This window comes from Phaethon aethereus (genome assembly GCF_964289735.1).
Source record: "Phaethon aethereus genome assembly, chromosome: 7".
Classification (NCBI taxonomy): Eukaryota; Metazoa; Chordata; class Aves; order Phaethontiformes; family Phaethontidae; genus Phaethon; species Phaethon aethereus.
In genome coordinates, this window is record NC_138583.1 from 39,080,700 (window position 1) to 39,105,684 (window position 24,985).

Genomic DNA, 24,985 nt, shown 5'->3' on the forward strand with positions numbered 1-24,985 from the left:
ATATATCCTTTTTTGAAGTTTGCTCGTACTTCGTAGCACACTCACATTTATATATGAAAGGAAGAGCCTGTCTGGTTGTGCAAACGCTGTGGGTTTGGTGTTTTTTTTTTTTTTTTCAAGTTAAGCGCCGTTCCTGCTGCTTTCTCTGCTCGCAGAGATGCACTTGGCACCGTTTCCGTCGTATCGGCAGCCTATCACGAGATCACAGCAACAGCTAAACTTTCAGGCTCCTGTTCAGCTATCTCCATGCGAGTGCTCCTTCGTGGTAACGCCACCATCTCCTCCTTTTTCAGGAGGATAAAACTATAGACAATTGGTCTCTGTTTACTTTAAAATCAAGAATTATCATGCAGATAAGAGAACGTGTAATATCTAGATTTAGGTGAGGAGGTGTGAGTGTTTACATGAACATACTTTTAAGTTGCATGTAGGATGAAAGAGTATGTGTTGGCCCTGAATCTTTGCGAAGGCTGTGACGGATAGCAAATACCTATTGTGTATGTAAAAGCAATATAACGAGTTTATGTGAATGTGTGATGACTGCTCTGGCCACTCTGTATAAGCATCAGTTTCTCCAGATACATAGTGCCTTCAACTTCACGTGCGTGATTACAGTGGTTGCTCACAATAAAGAGTTCCCAGTTTTCTACACAGGCAAGGACATGTAAACGGCACTGAGATTCTTCTGCTGTACATTGTGAAATGTCTCTTGAACAGAAGTTAGAAAAAATAATTGCACTGATTTTCTTTAATAAATATGTAAACCATTATTTGCATGAGTAATTTTGATGTTTCTTTACAGATAAGATTCCTTACATTTGAAGATGCCGCTCTTTGGGAATATTGTTGTAATTAAACGGAATGGGACTGATGGAATTAGTTTTCCACTCACTGCAAGCTCGTGTTTATTCGGAAGGTGAGAATTAGTTGAGTACTCGCCTACATTAAAATAATATTACTGTTATTTTTCCTGCAGATTATACCTTTTAATACTTCTTTGCAAAAATAAGTGTTTGTTTATTTATGAATTATGTACAAGGGAGGGAAGGTGATATTGGACTAAGGTTAATTGTAAGACTAGAAAGCTGAACTTAATTTTTGTTACTGTTTTTCGTCCATTCCTTGCCAGAACTCTTTTTTAAAGTTTCTGACCAAAGGAAATCTGTGGAATGGATTGGAAGTAATACACAATTGACAAGCAACTTCTTTTATCTAGAGGCAGTGTCCAGATAATTGACTAGAGAAGAGAAGTGAGGTACATAGCTTGTATTTGACCATCTTCATTACATCAATGCTCTTTTCTTTTTTTTTTTTTTTTTTTCCCCCGGGTTCTCCAAAACCTCAGTAATGGAGTACATTAGCCAATATCTAGAATTAATATTAAAAATTAATGAGAAGTTATAGCGCCTCTAATCTTGAAACTCACTTTGACTCATACAGTTTAGTGATAGTGGGTCTTGAGCTTGATCCAGCTATTTTACATTAAAAGATAAGATCAATATACCTGAATGGTACGTGTGAAGACTTGACTAGATGATCTTATTATAAACAGGCTTCAAAATAAAATGTTTTTACTTCGCTTAAATGAGGTCTGTTCAGCACTTTACTGACTGATAGATCGTAGAATCACATCTTAAATAACCATAATTATTGAGTCCAGAATCAGATTCCATAGTGAAAGTCTTTGGGAAGCACTCTAGTGTCAATTACCGTTCTTTGGCTTCAGCAGAGCTGCCCAGACAGATGATATTTAATGGTACAAACATTAATTTCTGCCAGCTGCATCAGTAAGAGGTATCAGGTACTTCTGTGAACAGTACGTCTGCTATGATAGCTGGTATGTTTGCTGCCTAAGACCTACAGCATGTCAAAAGCATTAGAGATTAGCATAAAAAAAAAAAAAGTCTGTACATTTAGAAACAGAGCTTTCACTTACTAACAACTTTTAAGAAGGTAGAAGTAGCTATCCAGCTGGGACCGAAGGTCTGTCTACCCAATATTCTGTCTCTGAGGGTGATCAGTAACAACTGCCCTAAGAGTGAGCTTAAGAGTGTGTGCTGGTATTTTCCAAAAATCACAGGTAAGGACAAGGTTGGAAAAGACCTTTAAGATCATAAAGTCTGACAATCAACCCAACACCACCATGCCCACCAAACCACGTCCTGAAGTGCCACATCCACAGGGACCTTGAGATGTTCCACAAGTCTTTGACAACCCGCAAATCAGGAAACCAGTAATCTCAAGCCACCAGACATCTGTTATAGACAGGTCTTTTGGCTTGCTGTGAACTGCTTTTTTCAGAATTTGGATATTTCACATACATTTTTTGATACGGATTCTCTGATATTGTGGAAGTGAGAACTCCTGTTATTTTTCGCCACAGTTGAAAGACTTGGGTAGTTACTTTCTTAAATTCGGCAACATAAAGAAAATCATCATGCTGCTGTACAATTATTAGCCGAAAAGTTGGGAAATCACCTAGTTCTAGAGTAGTCAGATTTTTGTGTCTTGAGTGTGTCCTGAAGCTCAGATTGTATTTTTACCCACAGGAGGACAGAATGTGATATTCGCATCCAACTGCCTCAGGTCTCAAAAGAACATTGTAAAATTGAAGTAAATGAAAACAAGGAGGTGAGATACACATATTTTTAATGACATATATATTGCATTGTTGTATCTCATCAGGCTACTGAAATGTTTGTTTTGGTTTTAGGCAATATTGACTAATTTAAGTACAGTAAATCCTACGCAGCTGAATGGTGGTTGTTTTCATCAACCTGTACCTCTGAAGCATGGAGATGTGCTAACTATTATTGATCGTTCTTTCAGGTAAGTGCCAATGACAAACTGTGAATGTCTCGATCCTAGAATGTGTTCTGCAGGCAGACAATGCAGAGAGCTTTTGGGGACTGCTGTATGAAGATACAGAAGATGGCTCTAGATAAATGGGGAAAATTAAAAACTCCTTTTACCATCTTCAGAAACATAAATTAATCTAGTTTATTTCATATTTCTTTACCAAGTCTTATAGGCTTTCTTCAGAAGGCAGGATTGCTTACAGAGATTTTTTTTTTTTAATCACTTTTATATTGTGTTAAGCTAAAACAATAAAGATAGAATTGTCTAGAGATATCATTTTGCTTTTGTTTTGAGGGTAGTCAGTTTTAGGGGAAGATTTTGAAGTATTTTGATGTAGCTAAAGCCTTTAAAAGTGATATGTGTGTATTGTTGGAAGTGAACAACTGTTGGTTATCTTAATAATGGGAATTTAGTCATCAGCTATTTGACAAAAAATGGTTGTCTTTGCTTTTTAACTATTTCTTCCAGATTTGAATATCCTCTCCAATCAACTCCAAGAAAGAGGCGTTCCAGGTCTCCAAAAGATGAAACACTGCAGGTAATTTTGTGGCCATAGGCTTATTTGTTACAAGTACATTAATATTAATAGTGATATGGTATTGTATTTCCTTGTTCTGTTTTCTTATTAGGAATAATTTTTCAGCCATAGACTACTTGTCTGTTTGAAAATAAAAATAAGCTCTTTCAGAGAAATACTTTTTTAAAAAAATAATAAGTTATTAATTTTAGACTTGTCAGTCTTTGGTAATAGATACTTGATAATCTATGATGTTACTAATACAGGTAAGTAATTAAAAACTAATCCTTTTTTGAAGTGAGGATGGGATGCAGGAAATGCAGAGTAGGGCATTGGATATCCTTGTACTTTAAATGGGGAGGTTTGCCTGGGGAGAATAAGCATTCTTTTCAAAAATAATCTGTTGCTCTATGTGCTAGTACAGTAATGTATTGTTGGAATTTATAAATATCAAACTATGTTTGTCTTTTAATAATTTATTTTCATTAGTTTCCTTTTTTTGTTCTCAGCAAGCTTTTCTCCCTTAAAGGGGATAGTGTCAGTTTGTGAGTAGTGTGGCTATTGAAAGATTTTTTTTTTTTTTAATGTTAATAGTTCTCTTATTTAAATAAAAATGTTCCACTAGGCCTGATAAGAAGGTGAGATTCAAATGTGCTTGTATATATTCTTATGCTTTTAAAGCTAATAATTTTCATGATAAAATAAGATTTAAACTCTTGCTATATAGGGCCTTCAGTGAGTATTGGTCAATGTTCTTAAATTTCATTTGATTTTCATTCACTTTTTTAGTAAACAATACATATACTTTTATAAATCTTGTGTTTTTCAGTGTACGGTTGAAAACTAAACTGTGAAATATTTGTTGCTCTGCTGTAATATTGTGCAAATTCACAGGTTCTTCATGTTCAGCAGGTGGCAGAAGTGGAATTATTACTCAAACAAACTTCAGGACCTAAAAGTCTTCATGTTTCAGGTTGGTACCTGTTTTATGGGGACTTTGTTTTATTCTTCCACCTTCACTGCATTTATTCTTGTCGTAAGAGGAAAAACAAGGTTGAAAAGAGCAAAAGAAGTGTATTTTAAGTCTTTTCAATCTGAATACAATACACCTTGCTATGTCAGTGTATTATCACATCATACTTAGATGCTGTGATTTACCAACGCTAAGTTCTGCCAAGAGAAATCAGTTTAACTGCATCCTGACAAACAGGCAGTAACAGTTAGCCTGGAATTGGCAAAATCCATATATATTGCTTTAAGTGATTTATGCAAATCCAGTTAATGAAGATTATAGCTAACAAGGGATTTCAGTACACCAGCTTTGCAAATGCAATCCAAATGTGAAACAATTTGCCTATTACATTTTACTTTTCAGCGGCATCAAACAAGTACAACTTGGCAAATTCACCTTTGTGATTAAAACTTAACTTGCGGTTCTCTGCTGATCTATAGTACAGCTGGATCCCTTTTGAGCGAATATTGCATTATCTCACATATTCTTTCCTAATAAGAAATTGAAACAGATATAATTTTGGAGATATATTGGAAGCATTAATTTTGCTGATTGAAATAATAGTTTACAATAGTTGTTTCTTGTAGTAAAGTAAAAATCTTCTTGTAGAAGTAAAAATCTTCTAGAGCTATGAAGTCTAATTATAGACCATGGACTGGTTAAATGCCAGGACTTCATTTTCCCATCCTTCTTGTCTTAAGTACTTTCATGGGAAGATACAAGCTTTATTAGGTGAAGGCTATTTATCTACAGGCAGGTTTGATTTTTGTGATAAGTGTTTGTTCCAGTGCAAAAAACCCCAGGCTGTTTCAAAGGGTTCCATTTCAGTGGGTTGTTGTGAGCGTATCTATATTTACAGGATTTGGGTGATAGGTTCCCCAGCAGTGACCTGTGATACAACAGTCTTTGCTTCACTGTTCTATCAACATTAAGGGAATAACTTGTCAGCTAAATAAAAAAACCCACCTGATGTACTTGTCTGCAGCTGGGTAAAAGCTTTCACAGAAATATCCAATTTTCTGTTCTTTTCCATGTTTCTTTTTCCCCCTCCCTCCTTTTCCCCTTTCCCAGATGATAATTGATAGGCTTTTCCTTGCTTGTCAGAGTCTCTACCTTCATCCTCACATGGATTACTTCCCATCACAATTAAGGAAAGTTAACATGTATCAGCACTTGTTTCAGCAAAGCATTCATGCTGACGTAAAATAGTGTTGGGAAATAGACCTTGTAGATGTATAGATGTACACGAGGTCTCAGATTCTTGTGGCTTAAAAGGCACCTTTTACCACATGAGCTCTGTTAGCTTGCATGTACCCCTTGCACGTGGAAAACGCGAAGTGAGGCATGCTACCTCAAGCTTCCTTGGATACAGTTTGCAGATTGCAGTGGAATGGCAGCACACATGCAGTCACTTGCTGTGTCTCATCTGGGAAGTGGCAGCTCAGCTTTATTGTCTGTCTTTACCCTAAAGAAGCATTACCACAGTTCAAGCAATATAGCACCTATGTAAATGAAGGACGAAAACCAGACTGAATTGTGGTAAGCTGATCTAAATGGTTGTTTAATTCTATGCTCATAGATCTGTCTTGTAGCAGCCCTGAAAGATGTATATGAGCCATTGATTCTGAAGAAAAGCAAAAATGTGAAATACCAAGTGCCTTACCTGATTATGGGACAAATTCCAGATTGCAGCTTAGAATTTATGTTAACTATTTAGATAACTAATGCTTTTATTATGTGAGAAATTCTTACTGTTAACAGAGCTTTATTTATGGTACTGTATCCTGGATGCTGGTTGACCGTCTTGGGAGGGGAAAGGCAGGAATTTTTATCTGTATTTATGGAACTCATATCTGTAGTTCTGCAATTTTTAAGTTTATTCTGCATCTGTAATTTCTTATTGTTTTGCTTTGCTTACTTTGTAGATAATGCTGAGTGTGAAGAAAAAAATGCCAATGAAAATAAACAAAGTACAGAGGAAAATATTTCCAAAGCTTTACCCTTCAAGCTACAAACGCCCAAATCTTCACACAGAATACATCAATCTAGTAAAAAGCAAAATGAAATGTCTCCCTTTAGTAAACTCTATGAAAAACTGAAACATGAGATTAAAGTGAAAAAACCTCTGCAAGAGGGAAATGTATCTCAACAAGCTGAAAAAGAAGATGGTAAGAGTGTTCTGCTAGAACCAAGTGCTCAAATTTCATCATCGGGTTGTGTTTATGATTTTGGAAGCCTGGCTGAAGAAAAAGAAATAGACAGAAGTGAAAATATTGAAGAATGTAAGATAAAAATAAAGCAAGAAGTAATCAGTTCAGAATTTAATGAGATCTCAGCTGTAGGAAGTGCTACGAAGAAGAGTTTTACCAGAAGTTCTCGAACTTCTGTTTCAAAGGAGATGTCAAGAGATACTGGTAAAGGAAGTCACTTGCAGGATCATAAGGAACTAAGTACAGCAGGCAAATCTAAAGGTACTGAAGTTACCACCAAACCCAGTAAGGAGAATGATGGAAATGCAGTATTTTCACTGCAGCCGTGCTCTATAGAACGCTTGGATTGTGCAGATAAAATGAAAATACACAGCTCTGCAATAGCAGTAGATAAACTAGCACAAACAACTAACATGACAAATGTTTCTGAAGTCGATAAATATGTTCTGTCTACACCAACACCCAGAAGGAAGAGTCCTCAGTCTCATTTCATATTGCCTACAGAAGAAGCCAGTGGAATGAACCCTGAAAATACTGATACTCCAACATCTCGACGACACGTGTCATTGAAACGTAAGTGTTTTTCAGAAATTTCATCTGAAATTCAAGGGGAAGGTTCAGTGTGCAGAAATGATAGCCTCAAACAACTGCCTTTGGCAGAAAATAAATGCTTAAAACAAAGACGAAATAGTAAACAACATACACCAGGAAAACCTGTAGAAGAAGAAGTGCTGCAAGAACAATGTGGTCAGACAAACTTTGTTAGATCAAAAGAGGGGCGTTCTGAAACTCCTGCATCTTTTTCTAATTCCAAGAGTCCCAGAAGAAATAACAGGCAAAGTAAAGAATTATCCAGCAAAAGTGTCCATTCAGAGACACTGGTTTCAGAAGAGTTAACATCAGAATTGGCATCTCCTGCTAGTCAGAAATCTGACTCTGTAAGAAAAAGGGGTAGGCCAAGGACCTCTGGGCTGCTAACTGAAAAAGCGTCGGAGACAACTGCCGTTGAAGAACATTGCGATAAGACTACAGACAGAAAAGACAGCGGAACTAAAGAAGAGCTGGCCACAAAAGGCTATCATCAGAAACAAGATTTGGAAGATGCCAGTGTTAGAAGACCTCGTAGATTGTCATCAAAGAGAAGGTCTTCTGGAAGTGCTACTGTACTGAAAGACAATGAGGCTGACTCAGAAATGAGTATTTCTGGCCTGTTGGCTGGAGAAGAATCAGGTAAATATGTGTAATCCAATGCCTCGTTTTTGTATTTGAGAAATTCTTGTAGCATTTTTATGAGAATTTTTCCACTTACATAAAATGTAGAACTCATTGGTGACACGTTAGTTCTAAAACATTTATCATGTAGTTATATTTGACCATAAAAATGCACAATAATATGTATAAAAGTTACTCAATTGGATCTGTTCCTTTTTAAGGTAAGTTACCTTCTGATACGTTTCCAATTTTAAAATGCACATGTAAGCACTGTTTTCTGTGCTGGTTTAACTACTGACTTGGATTCTTAGGTATACAGAAATATTTTCAATTGTTATTTTTAGGCAAGACAAAAAGGATATCTCAGAAGAGGAAAAGTGGTGATTTGTTACTTCAGCCTTTAGGAAAAAGGAAGAGAGTGTCTTTTGGTGGTCATCTAAGTCCAGAACTTTTTGATAAAAGTTTGCCTCCCAACTCACCCCTTAAAAGAGGTGCAATTCCTGCCAGACTGAGCTTACCATCTGGAAACTCACCACGTGCAGTTCTGAAAAAGGCTGAGGGATTGAAGCACTTTGCAGTCCAGGTAAACATTAAGACTAATCAGCTTCCTAAGACAATTAATGTGAACAGAATTTATAAATTCAAATACTTCTAAAATTAATTGAAAGTTAGTAGTAAACCTTGTTATATGTATGTTGGGAAGTGGAAATTATAATTGGAAATTAAAATGGTATTTGAAATCAGCAAATTTTAATCTGCAGTTTTTAATTTCTCCATTGTAGGGGAAGGCTCAGCTTACCCTTTATAGCTGCCTGTCTGTATACAGGAGGTGTGTTTTCATTCACCTCGCATGCTATTGCTCATTCTCCTGCATATGCCCGAGTATATTTCTGTATGTTTGTGCCTAGCAGCGGTGTTTACAAGCTCCAGTTTACCATAAATAACAGAAGACAGAACAGTAATTTGCTGGCAGACTGTGCAAGCTGCTGCCACAGGGTTTGGCTAGAAGTTTGAAAACATTTGCTGTTGATTTAAACTAGTTGAGATGTGTGCAGCGTACTTGATGTGAACAAAACTTTTGAATAAAGTAGAAAACTAAATCAGTTTACTCTGTTGAATTTGCATGTGTCTTTTGAGCCTGTTTTGAAATTGTTAGTTTGTTTTCAGAGAGTAACGCTTAAGGCTTTTTCAAATGATCAGATGATATTTTATACTATTGTAATTTACTTGTCAGAGATGTAGATAAGCATTTGTGGTTCAGCTACATGTAGTAACATTTTATGTACTTTTTTTCTCTACCAGGAACTTTCTGAACATTTGCAGAAAGAGAAAATGTCATCAAAAAATTTGCTAGCCCAAAAGGCCCCAGCTGCCTCATCCCCTGTCTCTGGGAGAGCAACACTTAAATTTACTTTAGGCTCTCCAGCACCTTATACAAAAGGACGTTTCTCTGTTTCTCACATCACGACACCATCACCGATTGCAGAAGAGAAGGACGCTGTTGCAGAAGACATGAATACAAAGGAGAAAAATGGTGCCCAAGTGAAATCAGCTAAATCTTCTCGTGTCAACCAAGATGATAAAACCTTTGTAACAACTACACCTGACAAAGTAACAAGAAGTGCACAGCTTGCTTTGAAGGTCATGCCCATGAAGAGGAGAAGTGGGGCTGTAGCAGTTTTCAATGCAAAAAGAAGAAGTGGTGCCTCTAATGCCAATTTACTAGGTTTGTTTCAGCGGTTAATTTTTAATATTAATTTTAATGCTTTAAAATACAGGAGGAAAACTGAATTAGGCCTATTATTTTGTTATGCAGAGACCACCAAATCATTGGCATATCTTCTGACAGTTGTTGGAATTGTTGGAAACAACTGGGAATTGCCAAGTGTTACATTCTCCTATATTGATAAAGCAAATCACTAAAGCATATATAAAACCATATTTAGAACACAAATCTTAATGTTCAGAAGTTGAAAAATGGTAGAATTAAGGTTCTTTTTGCAAGGTTAGTTGCAATAGTGATCCTTCAAGTTCAAGTACTATTGAACTAAATCAAATTGTATCAATTACATTAATTTTGCTTTGACAATATGCACTTGATAGCAATCTAGCTTCAGTTTATTTTCTTTGTGCCTTTTTTTATAGACAGTTCACAGCCTTTGTCTGGACTGCACTTAACAGTTGACAGTGGTATATAACAGATAAAATTTAAATAGGATTATAACTAGGTGTTGATTTGAGTATTTTCAAGCTAAACATTTGAATTTGAATGTCGAACAGTGGTTTGAAATAGTTTGGACAGCATTGGAAACATTATGATGGGAGACTCTGGTTCTTTAAATTTTTGTCTTTTGTCGTCTGTGTTTGTAAATTAAATCAAGTTGACCCTTTCAAAGTAAAATTTAAAGCTTCCCACCAATACCACTATTCACCCAGGAATTTTTATTACTCTTTACTATCTCTATTTTTTGTGTCATTTTAACATACTGCATACAATGTCCCAATAGTGGTCTTATCTCATCATGTAACAACGGTAATAATGATAAAAACACAGTCCTTCACAGTACTTCCTGGTTAATACAGCTGAATGTGGTAGTAGTCTTTTAGTGAAGTAGTTTGTTTTTCAGTGGCTTTGGTTGTTCCATTAATTTTCATAGCAGCAGAGTACTTAACAAGTATTAATGACATACCATTTTTCATCACCTCTCTGTAATGTGTAGGTGGATTTTAATATCAGTACATCTGTTTCTTCTGTAATAGAAGAACGCCACAGTTCTTAAAAATTTTGGATGTCTGCTTTGTATCCAAAATAAAACTCTTTGTGTTCCTGGTGCTTTTTCAGATAATTTCCTGCATGCTTAGCATTTTTCTACGTAATCTGAACACCCTAGCAATGACAGCTAGTTCTTTTTATTTATAGACTTTACCCAATTTGCACAGCAATTCTAACAAGAAAATAACAATATCCTTTTCTTTGGAATTGGCATTCCCCTTTTTATCTCTACTTAAAAAAAAAAAAAAAAAAATTCTTTTACATGATCCCTGCCTGCTCATAGCCTGTTCCTGAAGTAAATGAGGCAGATGTGCTTACAACTTCATTTATTACACAGCTGTAACTAATTCCCTGATTCCTCCGCTGTGTATAGAATGATGCTGTGATAAAAGATAATCTTGCTTTGGGAATTTTCAGAGTATGTTATAAGGATAAGGTGATGTAAGAAAAATTATGGAAACTCTGTGTTATGGAAATGCTGTAAGCAATGTAAATAAATAATTTCCTGATTATGAAATTCCTTGGGAAGGTGGTGAAAGAAAAGCTGGATGTTTTTCACCGAGAAGCCATTTCTCCAATGTTAAATCTCATTTCCCACCAGGGAGAAGTTCAGGTACAGTAATGAACAAGACTGAAAGGTTCATGGCAAGTTTCTGTTGGGGGAGGGAAATTATTTCCTTACAGAAAGAGTGAGGGTGGAATTGGGTCAGCATTCAGTTCTAGGCACTGAATGAAGCTTCTTGTTGTTTTGTTGTGGAAAGCCATACTAGGTACTTGGACACCTGTTAAACTTCAGCTGAAATTGGATCTTCCAACTGAAAGTGTTTCACCAAGAACTTTAGTATAGGTGTTGTCAGATGATACAGCAACCGCTTTCCTATGCCCAACTGCAGAAATTCCACTGGAATCATAAAGAAATAATTGTGAACTTCCACTTACACAGCTGAGAATTAAAATGGTTATTTCTCTTTTGCTTTCTAGTTGCAAAATCTTGGGCAGAAGTGGTAAAATCAGGTGTTGCAAGACCACAGTCAAGGACTCTTAAAAAAAGTGTCCGAAAAGGAAGATTCCTAAAGAAGATAAGCCGATCACCGAAGGTATTCTTTTCCTTGTTTTAATGATTTTTTTTTTTCCCCAGTCTTTTTTTTGCATAACCACAAAACAGCTTGTAGCTATTTTGCTACAGAAGCTGGAAGCTTTTCAGCTTTTAATATGGTGTATATGGGTGTTGGTGTCTTTGTCACAGCATGCAAGAAATGTAGATTTTTATATAAAAGGGATCTTTGTTTACTAACTTTTTTTTTTTGGTTTTTTCCTCCCCTGCTGCAGACTCCAGAAAGAAAAATAAAAGGTCATTTTAGTACAGGTCATGCAGAGTCACCTGCTACAATAGTTGTAGGTAGAGCTTATTCCACCACAGTCAGAATGGCTGGACAGGTTCCTAAAGTGGTAAAAAATCCTACCTTGAAGCTAAACATGGATATGGACGAAAGCTTCACAGGTCAGTTTTTAAAGTCTGTTGCTCACCCTGCCCCCTGTGTAGTTCTTTTGTGAAAGCATATGCTCATTTCTCTGAATATAATTTATAGGAGTGACTGAAATGTTTCAAACTCCAGAAAATAAGAGTGGAAAAACGTTACCTTTGGCCACTGTTCAGAAGGCTGATTTTACACCAACATGTACTGCAGTGGACATTTCTGAATTGCATACTCCTGAAGAATGTGGTATGTTATTTGAAAAGAAAGGGAACATTCACATATATTTAGTCTGCTTGAGACAGTGAGTGGTTTCAGCCTAGGCAGACTTGATGTATTGAGCTGAAGCATCTGGCAACCCATAAGAGGAACCATTGGTTTTTATCATGTATTAAAAGACATTTTTGTAGTTCCAGTTAATTTTTGAGTAGGTGTTATTTTCTTACTTGTTCTGTTTTAGTATGAAACTTCAAAATGTTGAAGTATTGTTTCTGGCAAATCTTGTGCTGAAGCATGGCACTTTCTTAATCAGTTGTCTGTGGATACATCTAAATCCAGTGACAAAGTTTAATGGCAGGGAGAGGCTATTGTGCAATCTTGCAGAAGAAGTCTATTTACTTTTTTTTTTTTTAAGTGTCGGGTTAGAAAGATTTGTATTAAGATTATACTTTGTTGTGCATCTTTTGCTAATAACCTTGTATAGCAGTCATTTTGTCCCTGTATAACTCAGAATTCTTGAAATTAAAATTTTGTTTTCTTGAGAATTTAGCAAAACTGAACATCTACTGAAACACCAACATCATCATCATAATCATAATAATGGGTGAAATATATTTTGCTTTATTTCAGATGTTGTGGAAGATAGGTCTAGCTATAACAAACCTTTTTATAACTTCAGAAGGGAGTCCAGTAAAAAGTGTTTTCTTTGAAAAGAAAAACTTGTAGAGTGATCTTCATCCATTTGACGATGTCTGTTATCAGTTGTTATTTATCCTGTTATTTAGTGCTTTCCTGAAATCTGTGGGCAAACCCATAATCTTAGATTCTATATGCATCAATCCTTTTGTATATCATGAATGCTTTAGTTTCATAATTTAGGGATTATGGATTGAAAAAAAAAAAAAAAACAAACCAGTTTATTTCTTAATCCTGCTGGACCAGGAATTTGGAAGGACTTGAACATCTTATGATTAGAACTTGACAGGGCAGGAAATATGAAGGCAAGTTATTGCTAGATCCTGCAAGCCTTGATTTAAAAACTGACACCAGCAGACATGTGTACTTTATTTCCAGTTTGAAGATGAGGATTATGTTTTTAAAATGAATAGAGAGATATTTTTAAGATTGAGGTTATAGTTGTATTTAAGGGTAAGGTATTCTTAGAGTTAGCCTGTTCCTCCAGCCTGCAGTATTCTTAATCGTTACTGGCCTGCAGGTAGAGAATAACTGCAACTGTCTGAGCCTGATCATCCAACTAATTCTTTATTCAGACAGTTGCCTGTTTATCTATCCTGTGATGTTCTTGTTTGGATACTAAAATATTGTGGGAAACAGTGTTGAAAACCTTGTCAAAGTCGCATTAAATAATAGCTACTGCTCTCTTTTCTACCATAAATATGTTCCTTTTTATCATAAAAGGTAATTGGTCAGGTATGATTTTCCTCTGATAAATTCATGCTGACTGTTCCCAATCACCCTGTTGTTCCTTGTGCCCAGAAGTGTGTTTCAAGAGGACCTGCTCCACTATTTTTCCAGGGACACAAGCGAGGCTAGACTTTCAATATTCAAGGCTTGGTTTTGAGTATGTTTTTCTGGAAATAACATTTCTGGCACTATAAATTTGGTCTAAATTGTGTTTCAGGAAGAAAAAACAACTTCCCCTCGCATATTCTATGAATTGTTCCAACCAGACTTTTTTCCATAACCTTTCTTCTGCTCCAGTACTTTTTACTAGCGGGAGCAATGATGGATGCTTCTATTGAGCAACAGCATGGTTAGGCTTGTTTTAATGCTCATGCTTACCACACTAGGAAATAGCGAAGGAAAATAAACAGTTGGCACTAAACAGCCAGAGAAATTCACTTACGTTTTTTTCCAAGCTTTCCTCTTCATTATCCTTTTCTGCTATGCATAAGAAGCAGGATGCAAAAGAATCAAAGAAATCCAAACTTCAGTGCCTCTACAGGTACCATAACGAGTATTTTTGAAAAGTGTCTTTCCAGGTACAAGCCACATGCAAACTGAGTGTAGCTGGCTGGTGTTATTGCAAGACCTCTGTCCATTATTTTTCAGTGGTCTTGGGAGTCTGGAGAGGTCACAGTTGACTGAAAGCTGGCAAATGTTGTCCCAGTTTTCAAGATGGGTAAGAAGGAAGGCCCTGGTAATTACAAGCCTGTCAGTCTCACTTCAGTGCCTGGTAAAATTATGGAGAAGGTTATTCTGGGAGTTACTGAAAAACGCTTGAGAGACAACGCAGTCATTGGTCATAGCGAGCACGGGTTTATGAGAGGAAGGTCCTGCTTAACCACCTTAATTTCCTTTTATGACAAGGTCACCCATGTGGTTGATCAAAAGAAGCCAGCAGATGTGGTGGTTTTGGATTTTAGTAAAGCTTTTCATAGTGTCTCTCACAGTATCCTTCTGGATAAAATGTCCAGCACACAGATAGCAAGGTAATAATATGCTGACTGAGTAATTGGCTGAAGGGTTGGGCTCAAAATGTTAAAGTAAATCGGGTTACATTAGGTTGGTGGCCAGTCACCAGTGGGATCCTCCAGGGCTCAATTTTAAGGCCAATGCTCTTTAACATTTTTATAAGTTATCTGGATGCAGACATTGCATGCACATTAAGTTAAGTTTGCTGATGGTACTAAACTAGGAGGAGCTGTGGACTCCCTTAAGGGTAAAGAGGCCTTACAGAGAGAGCTTGATAGACAAGAGAGCTCAGCAGTCGCCAAATGAATGAAATTTAATGAGATCAAGTGCTGGATTCTCCACCTGGGGTAGAGTGATTATGGTTACACTTAAAAATTTGAGCATGAGAGGCTGGAGAGCAGCCCTGCGGAAAGAGATGTCGGGGTTTGTGTTGATGGCAAATGAGTTGGGTTGAATATGAGTCAACAGTGTGCCCTGGCAGCCAAAAGGGCCGACACTGTCCTGGGGTGCAACAAGCACATCATAGCTAGCTGGTCAAGGGAAGTGATTGTCCCACTCCGCATCGCACTGGTGCGGCCTCACCTCAAGTACTGTGTGCAGTTTTGGGCACCTCTATATAAGAATGACATCAAACTATTAGAGTGTGTCCAGAGGAGGGTGACCAAGATGGTGAAAGGCCTCGAGGGCAAGATTTACGAGGAGCAGCTGAGGTCACTTGGCTTGTTTGGCTTGGAGAAGAGAAGCCTGAGGGGTGCCCTCATTGCAGTCTACACCTTCCTCAAGGGGGGCAGTGGAGGGGGAAGGTGCTGGTCTCTCTCTTGTGACCAGCAATAGGACACGAGAAAATAAAATGAAGCTGTGTCAGGAGAAGTTCAGACTGTACATTAGGAAAAGGTTCTTCACCAAGAGGGTGGTCGGTCACTGGAATGGGCTCTCCAGGGAAGTGGCCACAGCACCAAGCCTGTCGGAGTTCAAGGGAGTGTCTGAAAGACATTTAGTCATATGGTTTAGTTTTAGGTAGTCCTGCGAGGAGCAGGGAGTTAGACTTGATGATCCTTATGGATCCCTTCTGAATTGAGATATTCTATCATTCTATGATAAAAATTTTACAAAAATCTCATCAGTTTTTTTCTTCCTTGGTGTTGGAAAGGTCAAATGTATGTTCTACAATGTGAAAATTTCTGATTTATCTCTAGTATTGCTTCAGAACACAAAGGAAATCATAATACAAAACTTGTACTGCAAGAAATTTTAGAGATAACAGAAAATACTTTTTTTTATCAGATTAAGTAAAAAAAAATAAAAGAAATTTAATAGGAAGTTTTTAAAATGTGTGCTGTGCCTTGTAGAAGCTAATTACCCTATCAATTGTTGATGCACATTTTTGGATTTTGGTTTGTAAAATGCTCTGGCTGTTTGAATCCACTTTACTTAGTTATACAATTAAAATGTTTGGATTTTCTGCTTAATTTTTTTTCCAAATTACATAAATCTACTACTTATTTCAGGAGAGATGATGGTGTCACCATTAAATAGTTCAGATGCTTCGGAACAGAAACAAGATAGTCCAGGCATTTGTCACTTTCTGAGAGAGAAGGAGTCTCTAAAGTCTATGTTTGATGCAATATCCACAAAAACTCCTGAAAAAAGAAAAGCTAAGCTGGAAGAAAATATTAGTGTGGATAGTTTGTCAATAATTCCAGAAAAAGAAGCATCTTGGGTGAAATCAGGAAGTAAAAGGAGGACTCCAAAGCAGAAGTTGGAGCCACTTGAGGTTTTGTCAGGCTTCAAGCAGCTTTTAAGGACCCCAAAGCAAAGGTCGGAACCAGTAGTGATGTTGTCAGGCATCAAGGAGCTCATGAAGACCCCAAAGCAGAAGTCAGAGCCTGTAGAGGCCTTGTCGGGCATCGAGCGGCTCATGAGAACCCCAAAGCAGAAGTTGGAGCCTGTAGAGGCCTTGTCGGGCATCGAGCGGCTCATGAGAACCCCAAAGCAGAAGTCGGAGCCTGTAGAGGCCTTGTCGGGCATCGAGCGGCTCATGAGAACCCCAAAGCAGAAGTTGGAGCCTGCAGAGGTCTTGTCGGGCATCGAGCGGCTCATGAGAACTCCAAAGCAGAAGTCAGAGCCTGCAGAGGTCTTGTCGGGCATCGAGCGGCTCATGAGAACTCCAAAGCAGAAGTCGGAGCCTGCAGAGGCCTTGTCGGGCATCGAGTGGCTCATGAGAACCCCAGAGCAAAAGTCAGAGCCAGTTGAGGATGTATCAGGCATCAAGCAGCTCATGAGAACCCCACAGCGTAAGCCACAGCCAGTCGAGGTCCTATCAGGCATCAGGCGGCTCTTGAGAACCCCACAGCGGAAGCCAGAGCCAGCTGAGGTCTTGTCAGGCATCAAGCAGCTCTTGAGGACCCCACAGCAAGAGTTGGAACCTATCACAGATGAAATTGCCTTTAAAAGATTGCTGAAGACTCCAGTACAAAAAAGAGAAGCAGTAAAAGATGTGTCAGGTATTACTTTAATCAAGAAAACTCCAAAGCTGAAATATCAACCAGTAGAAGACATGATTGGGGTCAGCCGTATTTTCAAGACACCAAAGGAAAAAGTTGAACCCATAGAAGATATGCTTGGTATTAGTAGACTAGTGAAGACTCCGAGAGAGAAATATCAACCAGTTGATGATTTTGTGGGTCTGCAACGGCTTATGTCAGAACCCAGGCAGAAATGTTCCGATTTTGAAGTGGACTATGTTGGAGTTACGGAAATGTTTGACATACCAGAGGAAATTAAGGTAAATACTTTCATTAGCTTTTGGAAAGAACTAATTTAGACTTTGAAGCCTGTGCTTGAAATGAATTCTTAGGCCTCCTAGTATGACATCTTGTATGTTACAGCACTTCAAATATGTCATGCCTGTAACCTCTGGAGGAAAAGATACCTTCTAGAAAAGCCCCTCAGGTTGATTTGAAAACTGTAAAAGATGGCAGTCTTTATTCCTTGGTAGCTTTGTCCCGGTGAATGTCCCCCTGCTCGATGATGTAGCTTGTTACAAAGTTTAATCTGAGCACTATTTTTTTTCCTGTTTTTGTCTCTTGTTCCTGTTATGTTTAAAGAAGCGGAATGGATGCCTATTTTATAGAGAAAGCTGTATCATTGTACATTTGCCTGTGTTAATACGTATTTTCTTTGAAGGAACCCTAAGTAGTTATTGAGGTTGCTCTGGGTTACCATTCTGACCTTATAATTCACAGCTTCATCACTTTTGTCATTTGTGAAATTTATTAGTATTGATATTTATTTTCATTCCCAGATCCATAGGTAAAATGCTGAGTATCACTGGGCTTAGTGCTCCTCAGTGTAGAACTACAGTAAAACACTACAAAATGCTTAAATGATTTGGCTTCAATACCCCGAATTCCTTTTGAGGACTCATTTAGACACTTTTCAGCCAATTTAATTAATACCTTTTTATCTCTATGCAATGTTTGTTATCTTTCACTTTAAAAACTGCTACACTAGCTCAGATGGCAAGTATTAAGTTTGGTATGTGTGTGTGCACCAATATCAAAAACATGGATGCAGTTAAAACACTAAGTTGGTTTCCTTTTTAGAGAGAAGTATTTGACAAGATTCTTTTCAAGTATTGCTATTCATGAATTTTATATTGGTTAGCTCCATTATACCATGACCTGTCAGACATGCATTTATTGACTATTTATTTATTATTTATTCCCTTAGGTCAGATCAGTAAATGTTCTAGATTCTAAGCAAGAAGTTACTGCACCTCCTTGTACTAATTCCAGTCATAAATATCGTAAGTACAAATACTTTAACTAGAGGAATAATGAATATACAAGGTAATATATGTAATATATTATTATGAAGTTTTAACATTTGTTTTAAAAATTCCAAAATACACAGTGCAAAGCATACATAGTTCGTGGAATCTGTGCAATCATCCCTAAGGAGCACCAGGTGCTGGAATTCTGTAGGTGTAGATGTAACATTGTCGTAGTTTGTTGGTGTGGTAATGTTGGCATCTCCAAACACACCAATGTAAAAAACCTGATGTTAAGGTGTCTGCTTAAAATCGCCCGTCTTTGCAAAGACTTTCAAGAACATAGTTGAAACCTATGAATTCTACCTACCACATAAACCAAACATCTTTGGTCAGAAGCCTGACCTTTAATCTAGGAATTGGTTAAAATCTTTATTTATTTTTAGATTAAGAATATTAAGTAGGATTTGTTAGACCAAGATGACTCTTAGGAAAATCGACACACAGATACTTTGATCAGGCATAGTAATGTATAACTTCTGTTTGTGCTCTTTTCTATGTAAAACCTTTGAATGTGGGGGGAAAAAAACGCACCTGTTTTAGAAGGTAAAGGAAATATTTCACAAGGTGAAGGCTCTCAACAGAAGGAGTTGACTAGTGAAGACCAGTCTACCCAGAGACCAACAAGGAGCAGATCAAGGAAGACAGTACATTCAGCAAAACAATGTGAAAAGGATTTGAATTTAAAAGAATTGCAAAGTCTGGAAAGAAAGAACACCCAAGAGGAGACGGGAAAGATCAGTCCTTTAACTTCAGTAGCTAAAAACGAAGGAAAAGGAAAGGGAACAAACCATTGCATACAAGTAGAAATTGTTTCAAAGTACCCTGATCAGGAAAAAGTTGAAACTGTTTATTTTGTGGAACCACATGGAGCTACTCAGAGACCAGGAAGAGGTAAAAGGAAAGAAGTGAAGGAGTTAAAACATCCAAGTGAGAATTTTGAGCCTTGTGGCAAAGATTCTTCAGTGCTACAGAAAGAACCTGCAAATATGAAACAGACTTTGCAGGAGTATGGCGTCCAAAATGAAAATTGTCAACTGCAAACAGGTTTTAAAAAAACTAAAAACAAATCTAATGAAGGTGGTATAGAAGACAGTGGAGAAATGCATCTGTCACCTGGGAGGAGGTCTAGAGGAGTAAAAAAAGAAGAAAACACAGAACCACTGATTCCACCTAAAAGAGGAAGAAGAGCTAGAAATGATCAAGTTAAACAAGCTTCTTCAGACATTCATGGGACAACGAGGAAGCTTCAAAAAGACTCATCGGCAGAGAAGATACAAAGAGTTGAACAGACTTTTGACAAAGATTCTGAGAATGCCACAGCAGAAGAATCTGAAAATGGAACTACACTTGAAATAAAGATAACAGAGAAAAGAGTTAAGTCTCTAAGAAGTGCTAGAAAGCAGTCAACTGAAGTAAAAGTGGAAGTTTGTGGGATAGCACTTGAAAATATACAAGACATTGAGAAAACCAAGGAAACTTCAACTGGAACTGATACTGAAACACAATCACACATCAAAAATGAGATGAAAGTATCTCCGGGAGATGAAACAGAAAATGCTCAGGAAAATACAGCAGAGACATCTCAGAGACTAAAGACACAGTCACCTTCCGGAGAGACAAACAAAATGCCAGTTACTGTTCTGAACTTGGAAGCAAACAGAAGTGCAGTACAGGAAACAAACAGAACTAGTCACAGGAGAGGCAAAAAAGACTCTTTGGAGAAAAAGACTGATGAATTTTCCGAAGATGTAAACAGCCTGGAACTAATTACTCCCAAATTAAAGTCAGAAACAGAAATAGATGAATCTTCTCTCAAAGATTCTTTGGGCTCTGTTTGTGTCAAGAATACATACCAAGCCACAAAGAACCAGAACAACCCAGCTGCCACATCAATACCTGCTGCAAATAGTGACAGTCTTGCTCACAGCCGTCAAAAGCGGACAAGAAATGAACAGGGAATGCTTAAACCAAAGCAAACTGAAATCCTGCAAGAGAATCAAGCACAAAAACATGGAATGGCATGTAGAAGAGGTAGAGGTAGAAAAGTTAATTTTGAATTTGAAGAAGCCAGTTCCAAAGCAGCTGGAGAAAAAAGGAGTTTACCTGGGGTTGAAAAAGGAATGACTTACAAAGATGGTCAGCATGAGACTTCAGAAAATCCTCCTTCACAAGTAAGGAGGACCAGAAGAAAGCAAGTTGATTCCATTGCACAAATAGCTTGTTCTACCTTTATGGAAAAACAAACATTAATTGAAGATCATAGTAAAGATGAGGCTTTTGTAAAAGAGCAAGACTCAGCTTTGGAAGCTAATCCTTCTTCAACAGAAGACAATCCACTGAGACGAGGGAAAAGACGAGAGGTTGCTGCAGCATCGCAAACATCTAGGTCTCTTTCTATGAGAAAAAGATGTGGGTTGCTCGAAGGTGATGATAAAAAGATGACTGTGAGAGAAGACGGAAATCCAGCTTTGGGAAATAAAACTTTGCAGGCAAAGGCAAATGCATCAGCAAGGGACAAAAGAAAAAAGACTGATCTAGCAGCAGAGGTAGAAAGTTCATCATCTCTCCAGAGAAAATGTGGCTTGTCAGAAACTGATGAAAAAGAGGAGGGTACTAATGAAGAACAAAATATGCTTTTGGAAACAGTGTCCTGTGCAAAAGAGAAGCCATCAGGAAGGGGCAGAAGGAAAGAAACTGCTCTGACATCACACACAACTAGTTACATTTCTCTTAGAAGAAAACGCGGCTTGCCAGCAGATAATGGTAGAGAAGAAGATGCTAAAGAAGATCAAAACATTCCATTAGAAACTTTTGATTCATCTGTAAAAGAAAATCGACTGAGAAAAGTCAGAAGGAAAGAAATTGCCCTTTTGTTGGAAGCCACAAGTTCTACTTCTGTTCGGGGAAAACGCGGCTTATCAAAAGAACATGCTAGCAAGAATAATCATAGGGAAGCAAAACAGCTGATTTTGGAAAATTCTACTTTCCAAGAAAAAATGGATCTTTCAAAAGGGAACTCAAGGCAAACATTCACTTCACTGGCTCTTAGTTCCACCTCACTTCAAGGTTTAGCAGGAGATGGTAAGAATGAAACTCCTGAAGAACAACAGAGCATACTTTTGGAAGTAGCTCCATCTGCAAAAGAAAATCCAGCAAGAGTGGGCAGAAAGAAAACAATTTCTTCCAAATCTGAAGAATCTAGTTTCACTGTTCTCAGGGAAAATCCTGGCTTGCCCAAAGATAGAGGTCAAAAGAGGTTTCTTACAGAAGGTGAAGATATATCTCTAGAAAATAATTCATCCCAGGAAAAAACAAGGCAATTGAGGAATAAAAGGAAAAAGGTAGAATTCAAATCAGAGGCAGATACTTCTACTTCTCTCCGTAAAAATGTCAACTTGCCAGAAAATGGAAACACTTTGGGAACTCAAAATGTGTGTTTGACATCTGCTGGTTCTGAAAAAAATAATCAGTCTGGAAAAGGAAAAGAGGTTAACCCTGTACAACAGGCAACTTCTACTTCTCGCAGAAGAAAATGTCAGTTGCCAGCAGATGACTTGGCATCCAAAAAATTAAAATCAGGTGAGGCAAGAATCTGCTTTCTCTTTTCTAAAGATAGCTAAGTTATGTGTAGATATAAGAATAATGTGTACAAAATTCTAATGACTGTGGGCTGCCATGCTCTAATGTAGATAGAGAGTAGGTCTTCAATATAGCAACAAGTTTTAAGTAAATAGGGTCTGTGTTATCTTAGATAAACAAGATGTTTTTCCTAAGTAGAAGGGGTTGATTTTATGGGATATGACATGTATTCTTCCTCTGTTGGGGTGTTCAAATAAATGTCTTCTTCAAATGTGCTCTTCTGTAATACATTCTCTCTCAATCCATAACTATAAATTGTAGTTTAGAGTAAATATAGTGACTAACTTACATGCAGAAGAAGGTGGTAATGACAGAACCTGATAATCACGTTTGTTCATCTTGTTTTCTCCTAAATACCATCCAAACTCCTGCTTTTATATGTCTAGGTTTTGGAGGACCTTTACTAGTCATCAGCTGTTTTTTGAAGGTGATGCTAGAAGGGCATGAAGCTGTAGCTGAGCTAAAAAAACAGCAAAAGTTGCATGCGCCTCCCATTACTTCCTTTACTGGTTTGCATTCCCCAAGCTGATAGAACTCTTTCTGCAGACATCTAATATATTCCCTGTAATTTTCATCTTGATATGACGTAACTTAAAAACTAGAAAATACTATCAAATAAATGTATGCAACTAGAAAATATTATCAAATAAATGTAAGCAAATGGAAATAACAATGAATCTTTAGCGCTACATATTGAGGGATTTCCTGCCAGATTGTGTTAAAAACCTTATTGTAGTTTGACCGTGCCCTTTGTTTCATCTCTGTTCGTCTCTTTCCGTTTTCTATTGCACTTGCTTATCCTCGTACAACATGTACATCTCTTTTGCCATGTGTCTGTCTTGGATTATTGAGTTGTCTTTTGTTTCCCTTTACACACTTGCTAGTTGCTGCTTCCTGATCCTGCTCTATGTACTTGCCAAGTGATTGATGTCTTCTGATGCTTTACTACCTGCCTGGCTAGTTTCTCTTCCGGGGAGGTCATCTTTCCCCACATGGATTTTAGTGCTTGGGTTGATGCTTATGTCTTCAAGCAGCTTAACTTTTCTGTGCTATCTAGATACTTACAGAGCTGTCTGGTCTTTTGTTTACAGTTAAAAGCCTGACTTTTCAGCTCTATCTGGACAAAACAGTTACTATACATTCATTTTTGCAGGATTTTTCTTCAGTGTTGGATATGTTTTACTTTTACATATCAATAGAAGAAATTTTAGCTAAAATGGCAACTAATTGGTTTTGGTGCTCTCATTAATGTTAACCTACTTTCAGAAATAGCTGTGAGTCCTCAGGGATCTATCTTAAAGGATGACGGATGTGCAGAAGTATGGGGTTTGTAACTGGTTTGTTGAATTCATAGATGCAATCTTTGGAATTTAGTAATTAGGGACGTTTCCTTTAAAAACAATGTAACTGAAGATTGAATTTTGTATGAAATGTTTGATTTATGATACAAATTTACAGTTAACTTTTTTGTGTACTAATAGAGAATGATGAAAATAGTTCGCTACGAAAAGGAAAAAGAAACAAAACTAAAGAAGAACTTGGCGAAGAGGGTGTAAGGGCTACTCGGACTGCTGGAGGGACAGACAGGAAGACAAGATCAAGCACAAGAACAAGTGCAAGAACAAGAAAATAGTCTTAACAGTTGCAGAATCAGTTTTTAAATCAACTCAGTAACTGAAATTGCAGGGTTTTAATGTGAATTGATTTGCACTCAGATTTTAAGTTCAGATCTTTGTAAAGCCATCACTGAATTATGATATTATCAAAATATATTTCTTAATATAGTTAGATATCTGTTTTAATAGAGTTGTCTATGTGTAGTGGTTCCTAAACCATGGGGTGCTTGTGCAAAACTGCAAACATAAGTATAAATTTTTTTTGTAACAGTATTTATCCGCCTTTTTCTGTTGATCAGTATAGCAGTCAGGAAGCCATATTGCTTTACTGCCAGTTTAATTGTAAGCTATTTTCTGCTTAAATTTTCATGTGTTTAAGTCTTATTTTTCATTACAGTTCTGTAAATATTCTTTTAAAAACTATAGATGTATTAGCAGAACTATTATGCTGAAATTTTGATAATTTTTTTTAAAAAAAGCTTAAGTTCATTGTACTAAAAAGTGCAGATTTCTAAGTGATTAAATTTATAAACAATTTGGGACTTGTGTGTTTTCTGTTTTTAAGAACAGTTAATGTGTAATTACTACTGTCCTCTTACAAACGTATTTCAAAGATTCTTTCTAGCTGCATGACATGTTTTTGAAAGTGTCCCGCGGGTCTTCTGCAGCGCAGACACTTCTCTTGTGAACATGGCCACACCATGCAGCACTTCTGTGTGTAAGTGAGCGCTGGTAAGAGAGATGGGAGTAGTGAGCGTATGAAGTTGTGATGTTGCCCCTTTTCACAGAGTTGCAATTAATGTGGAGTAGCTACTGTGGTTTGGAGACTGTTTTTCGAGATCGGTGTCTGCAGTGTGTGGGTAATAGCAGTGTGCATTTGTCTTCAAGGCTGATGGCTTCCTGTTGCTGTATTAAATGCAGAAAAGGAGAAAATTCATCTCGGGCATCTAACTTTTGTGCGGTTTTAAGACCAGAATTAAAAGCCTACATTTTTATGTAGTCTGTGAGGAGTTACAGATGCTTCTACAGTTGGATGCTACGTTCGGATGTTCTTGCCAAGCTCTTCTTTTTGATAATGAGTGGCCCTTTCTTCAGGTGAGTTCATGTTTGTGAAGTCTGTTGTTCTCTTTCTTCAAAATCCAAAATAGGTTAAGTAAGGAATGCGTTGGATGCTGTGAGGCA

The 24,985-nt window shown here is 37.3% G+C and overlaps 1 protein-coding gene across 1 annotated transcript; it reads left to right on the forward strand.

Moving 5' to 3' along the window:
- Positions 1-824: 824 nt before the first annotated feature.
- Positions 825-23,820, forward strand: MKI67 (marker of proliferation Ki-67; the record flags this gene model as incomplete). Its single annotated transcript, XM_082002202.1, has 15 exons — positions 825-916; positions 2,550-2,631; positions 2,714-2,829; positions 3,328-3,397; positions 4,271-4,349; positions 6,314-7,828; positions 8,155-8,393; positions 9,113-9,536; positions 11,565-11,680; positions 11,913-12,084; positions 12,173-12,307; positions 16,222-17,498; positions 18,446-18,521; positions 19,089-22,127; positions 23,669-23,820. The coding sequence occupies 15 exons, from the start codon at positions 825-827 to the stop codon at positions 23,818-23,820; spliced, it is 7,584 nt and encodes a 2,527-aa protein (XP_081858328.1).
- Between the last annotated feature and the right edge of the window lie 1,165 nt (positions 23,821-24,985).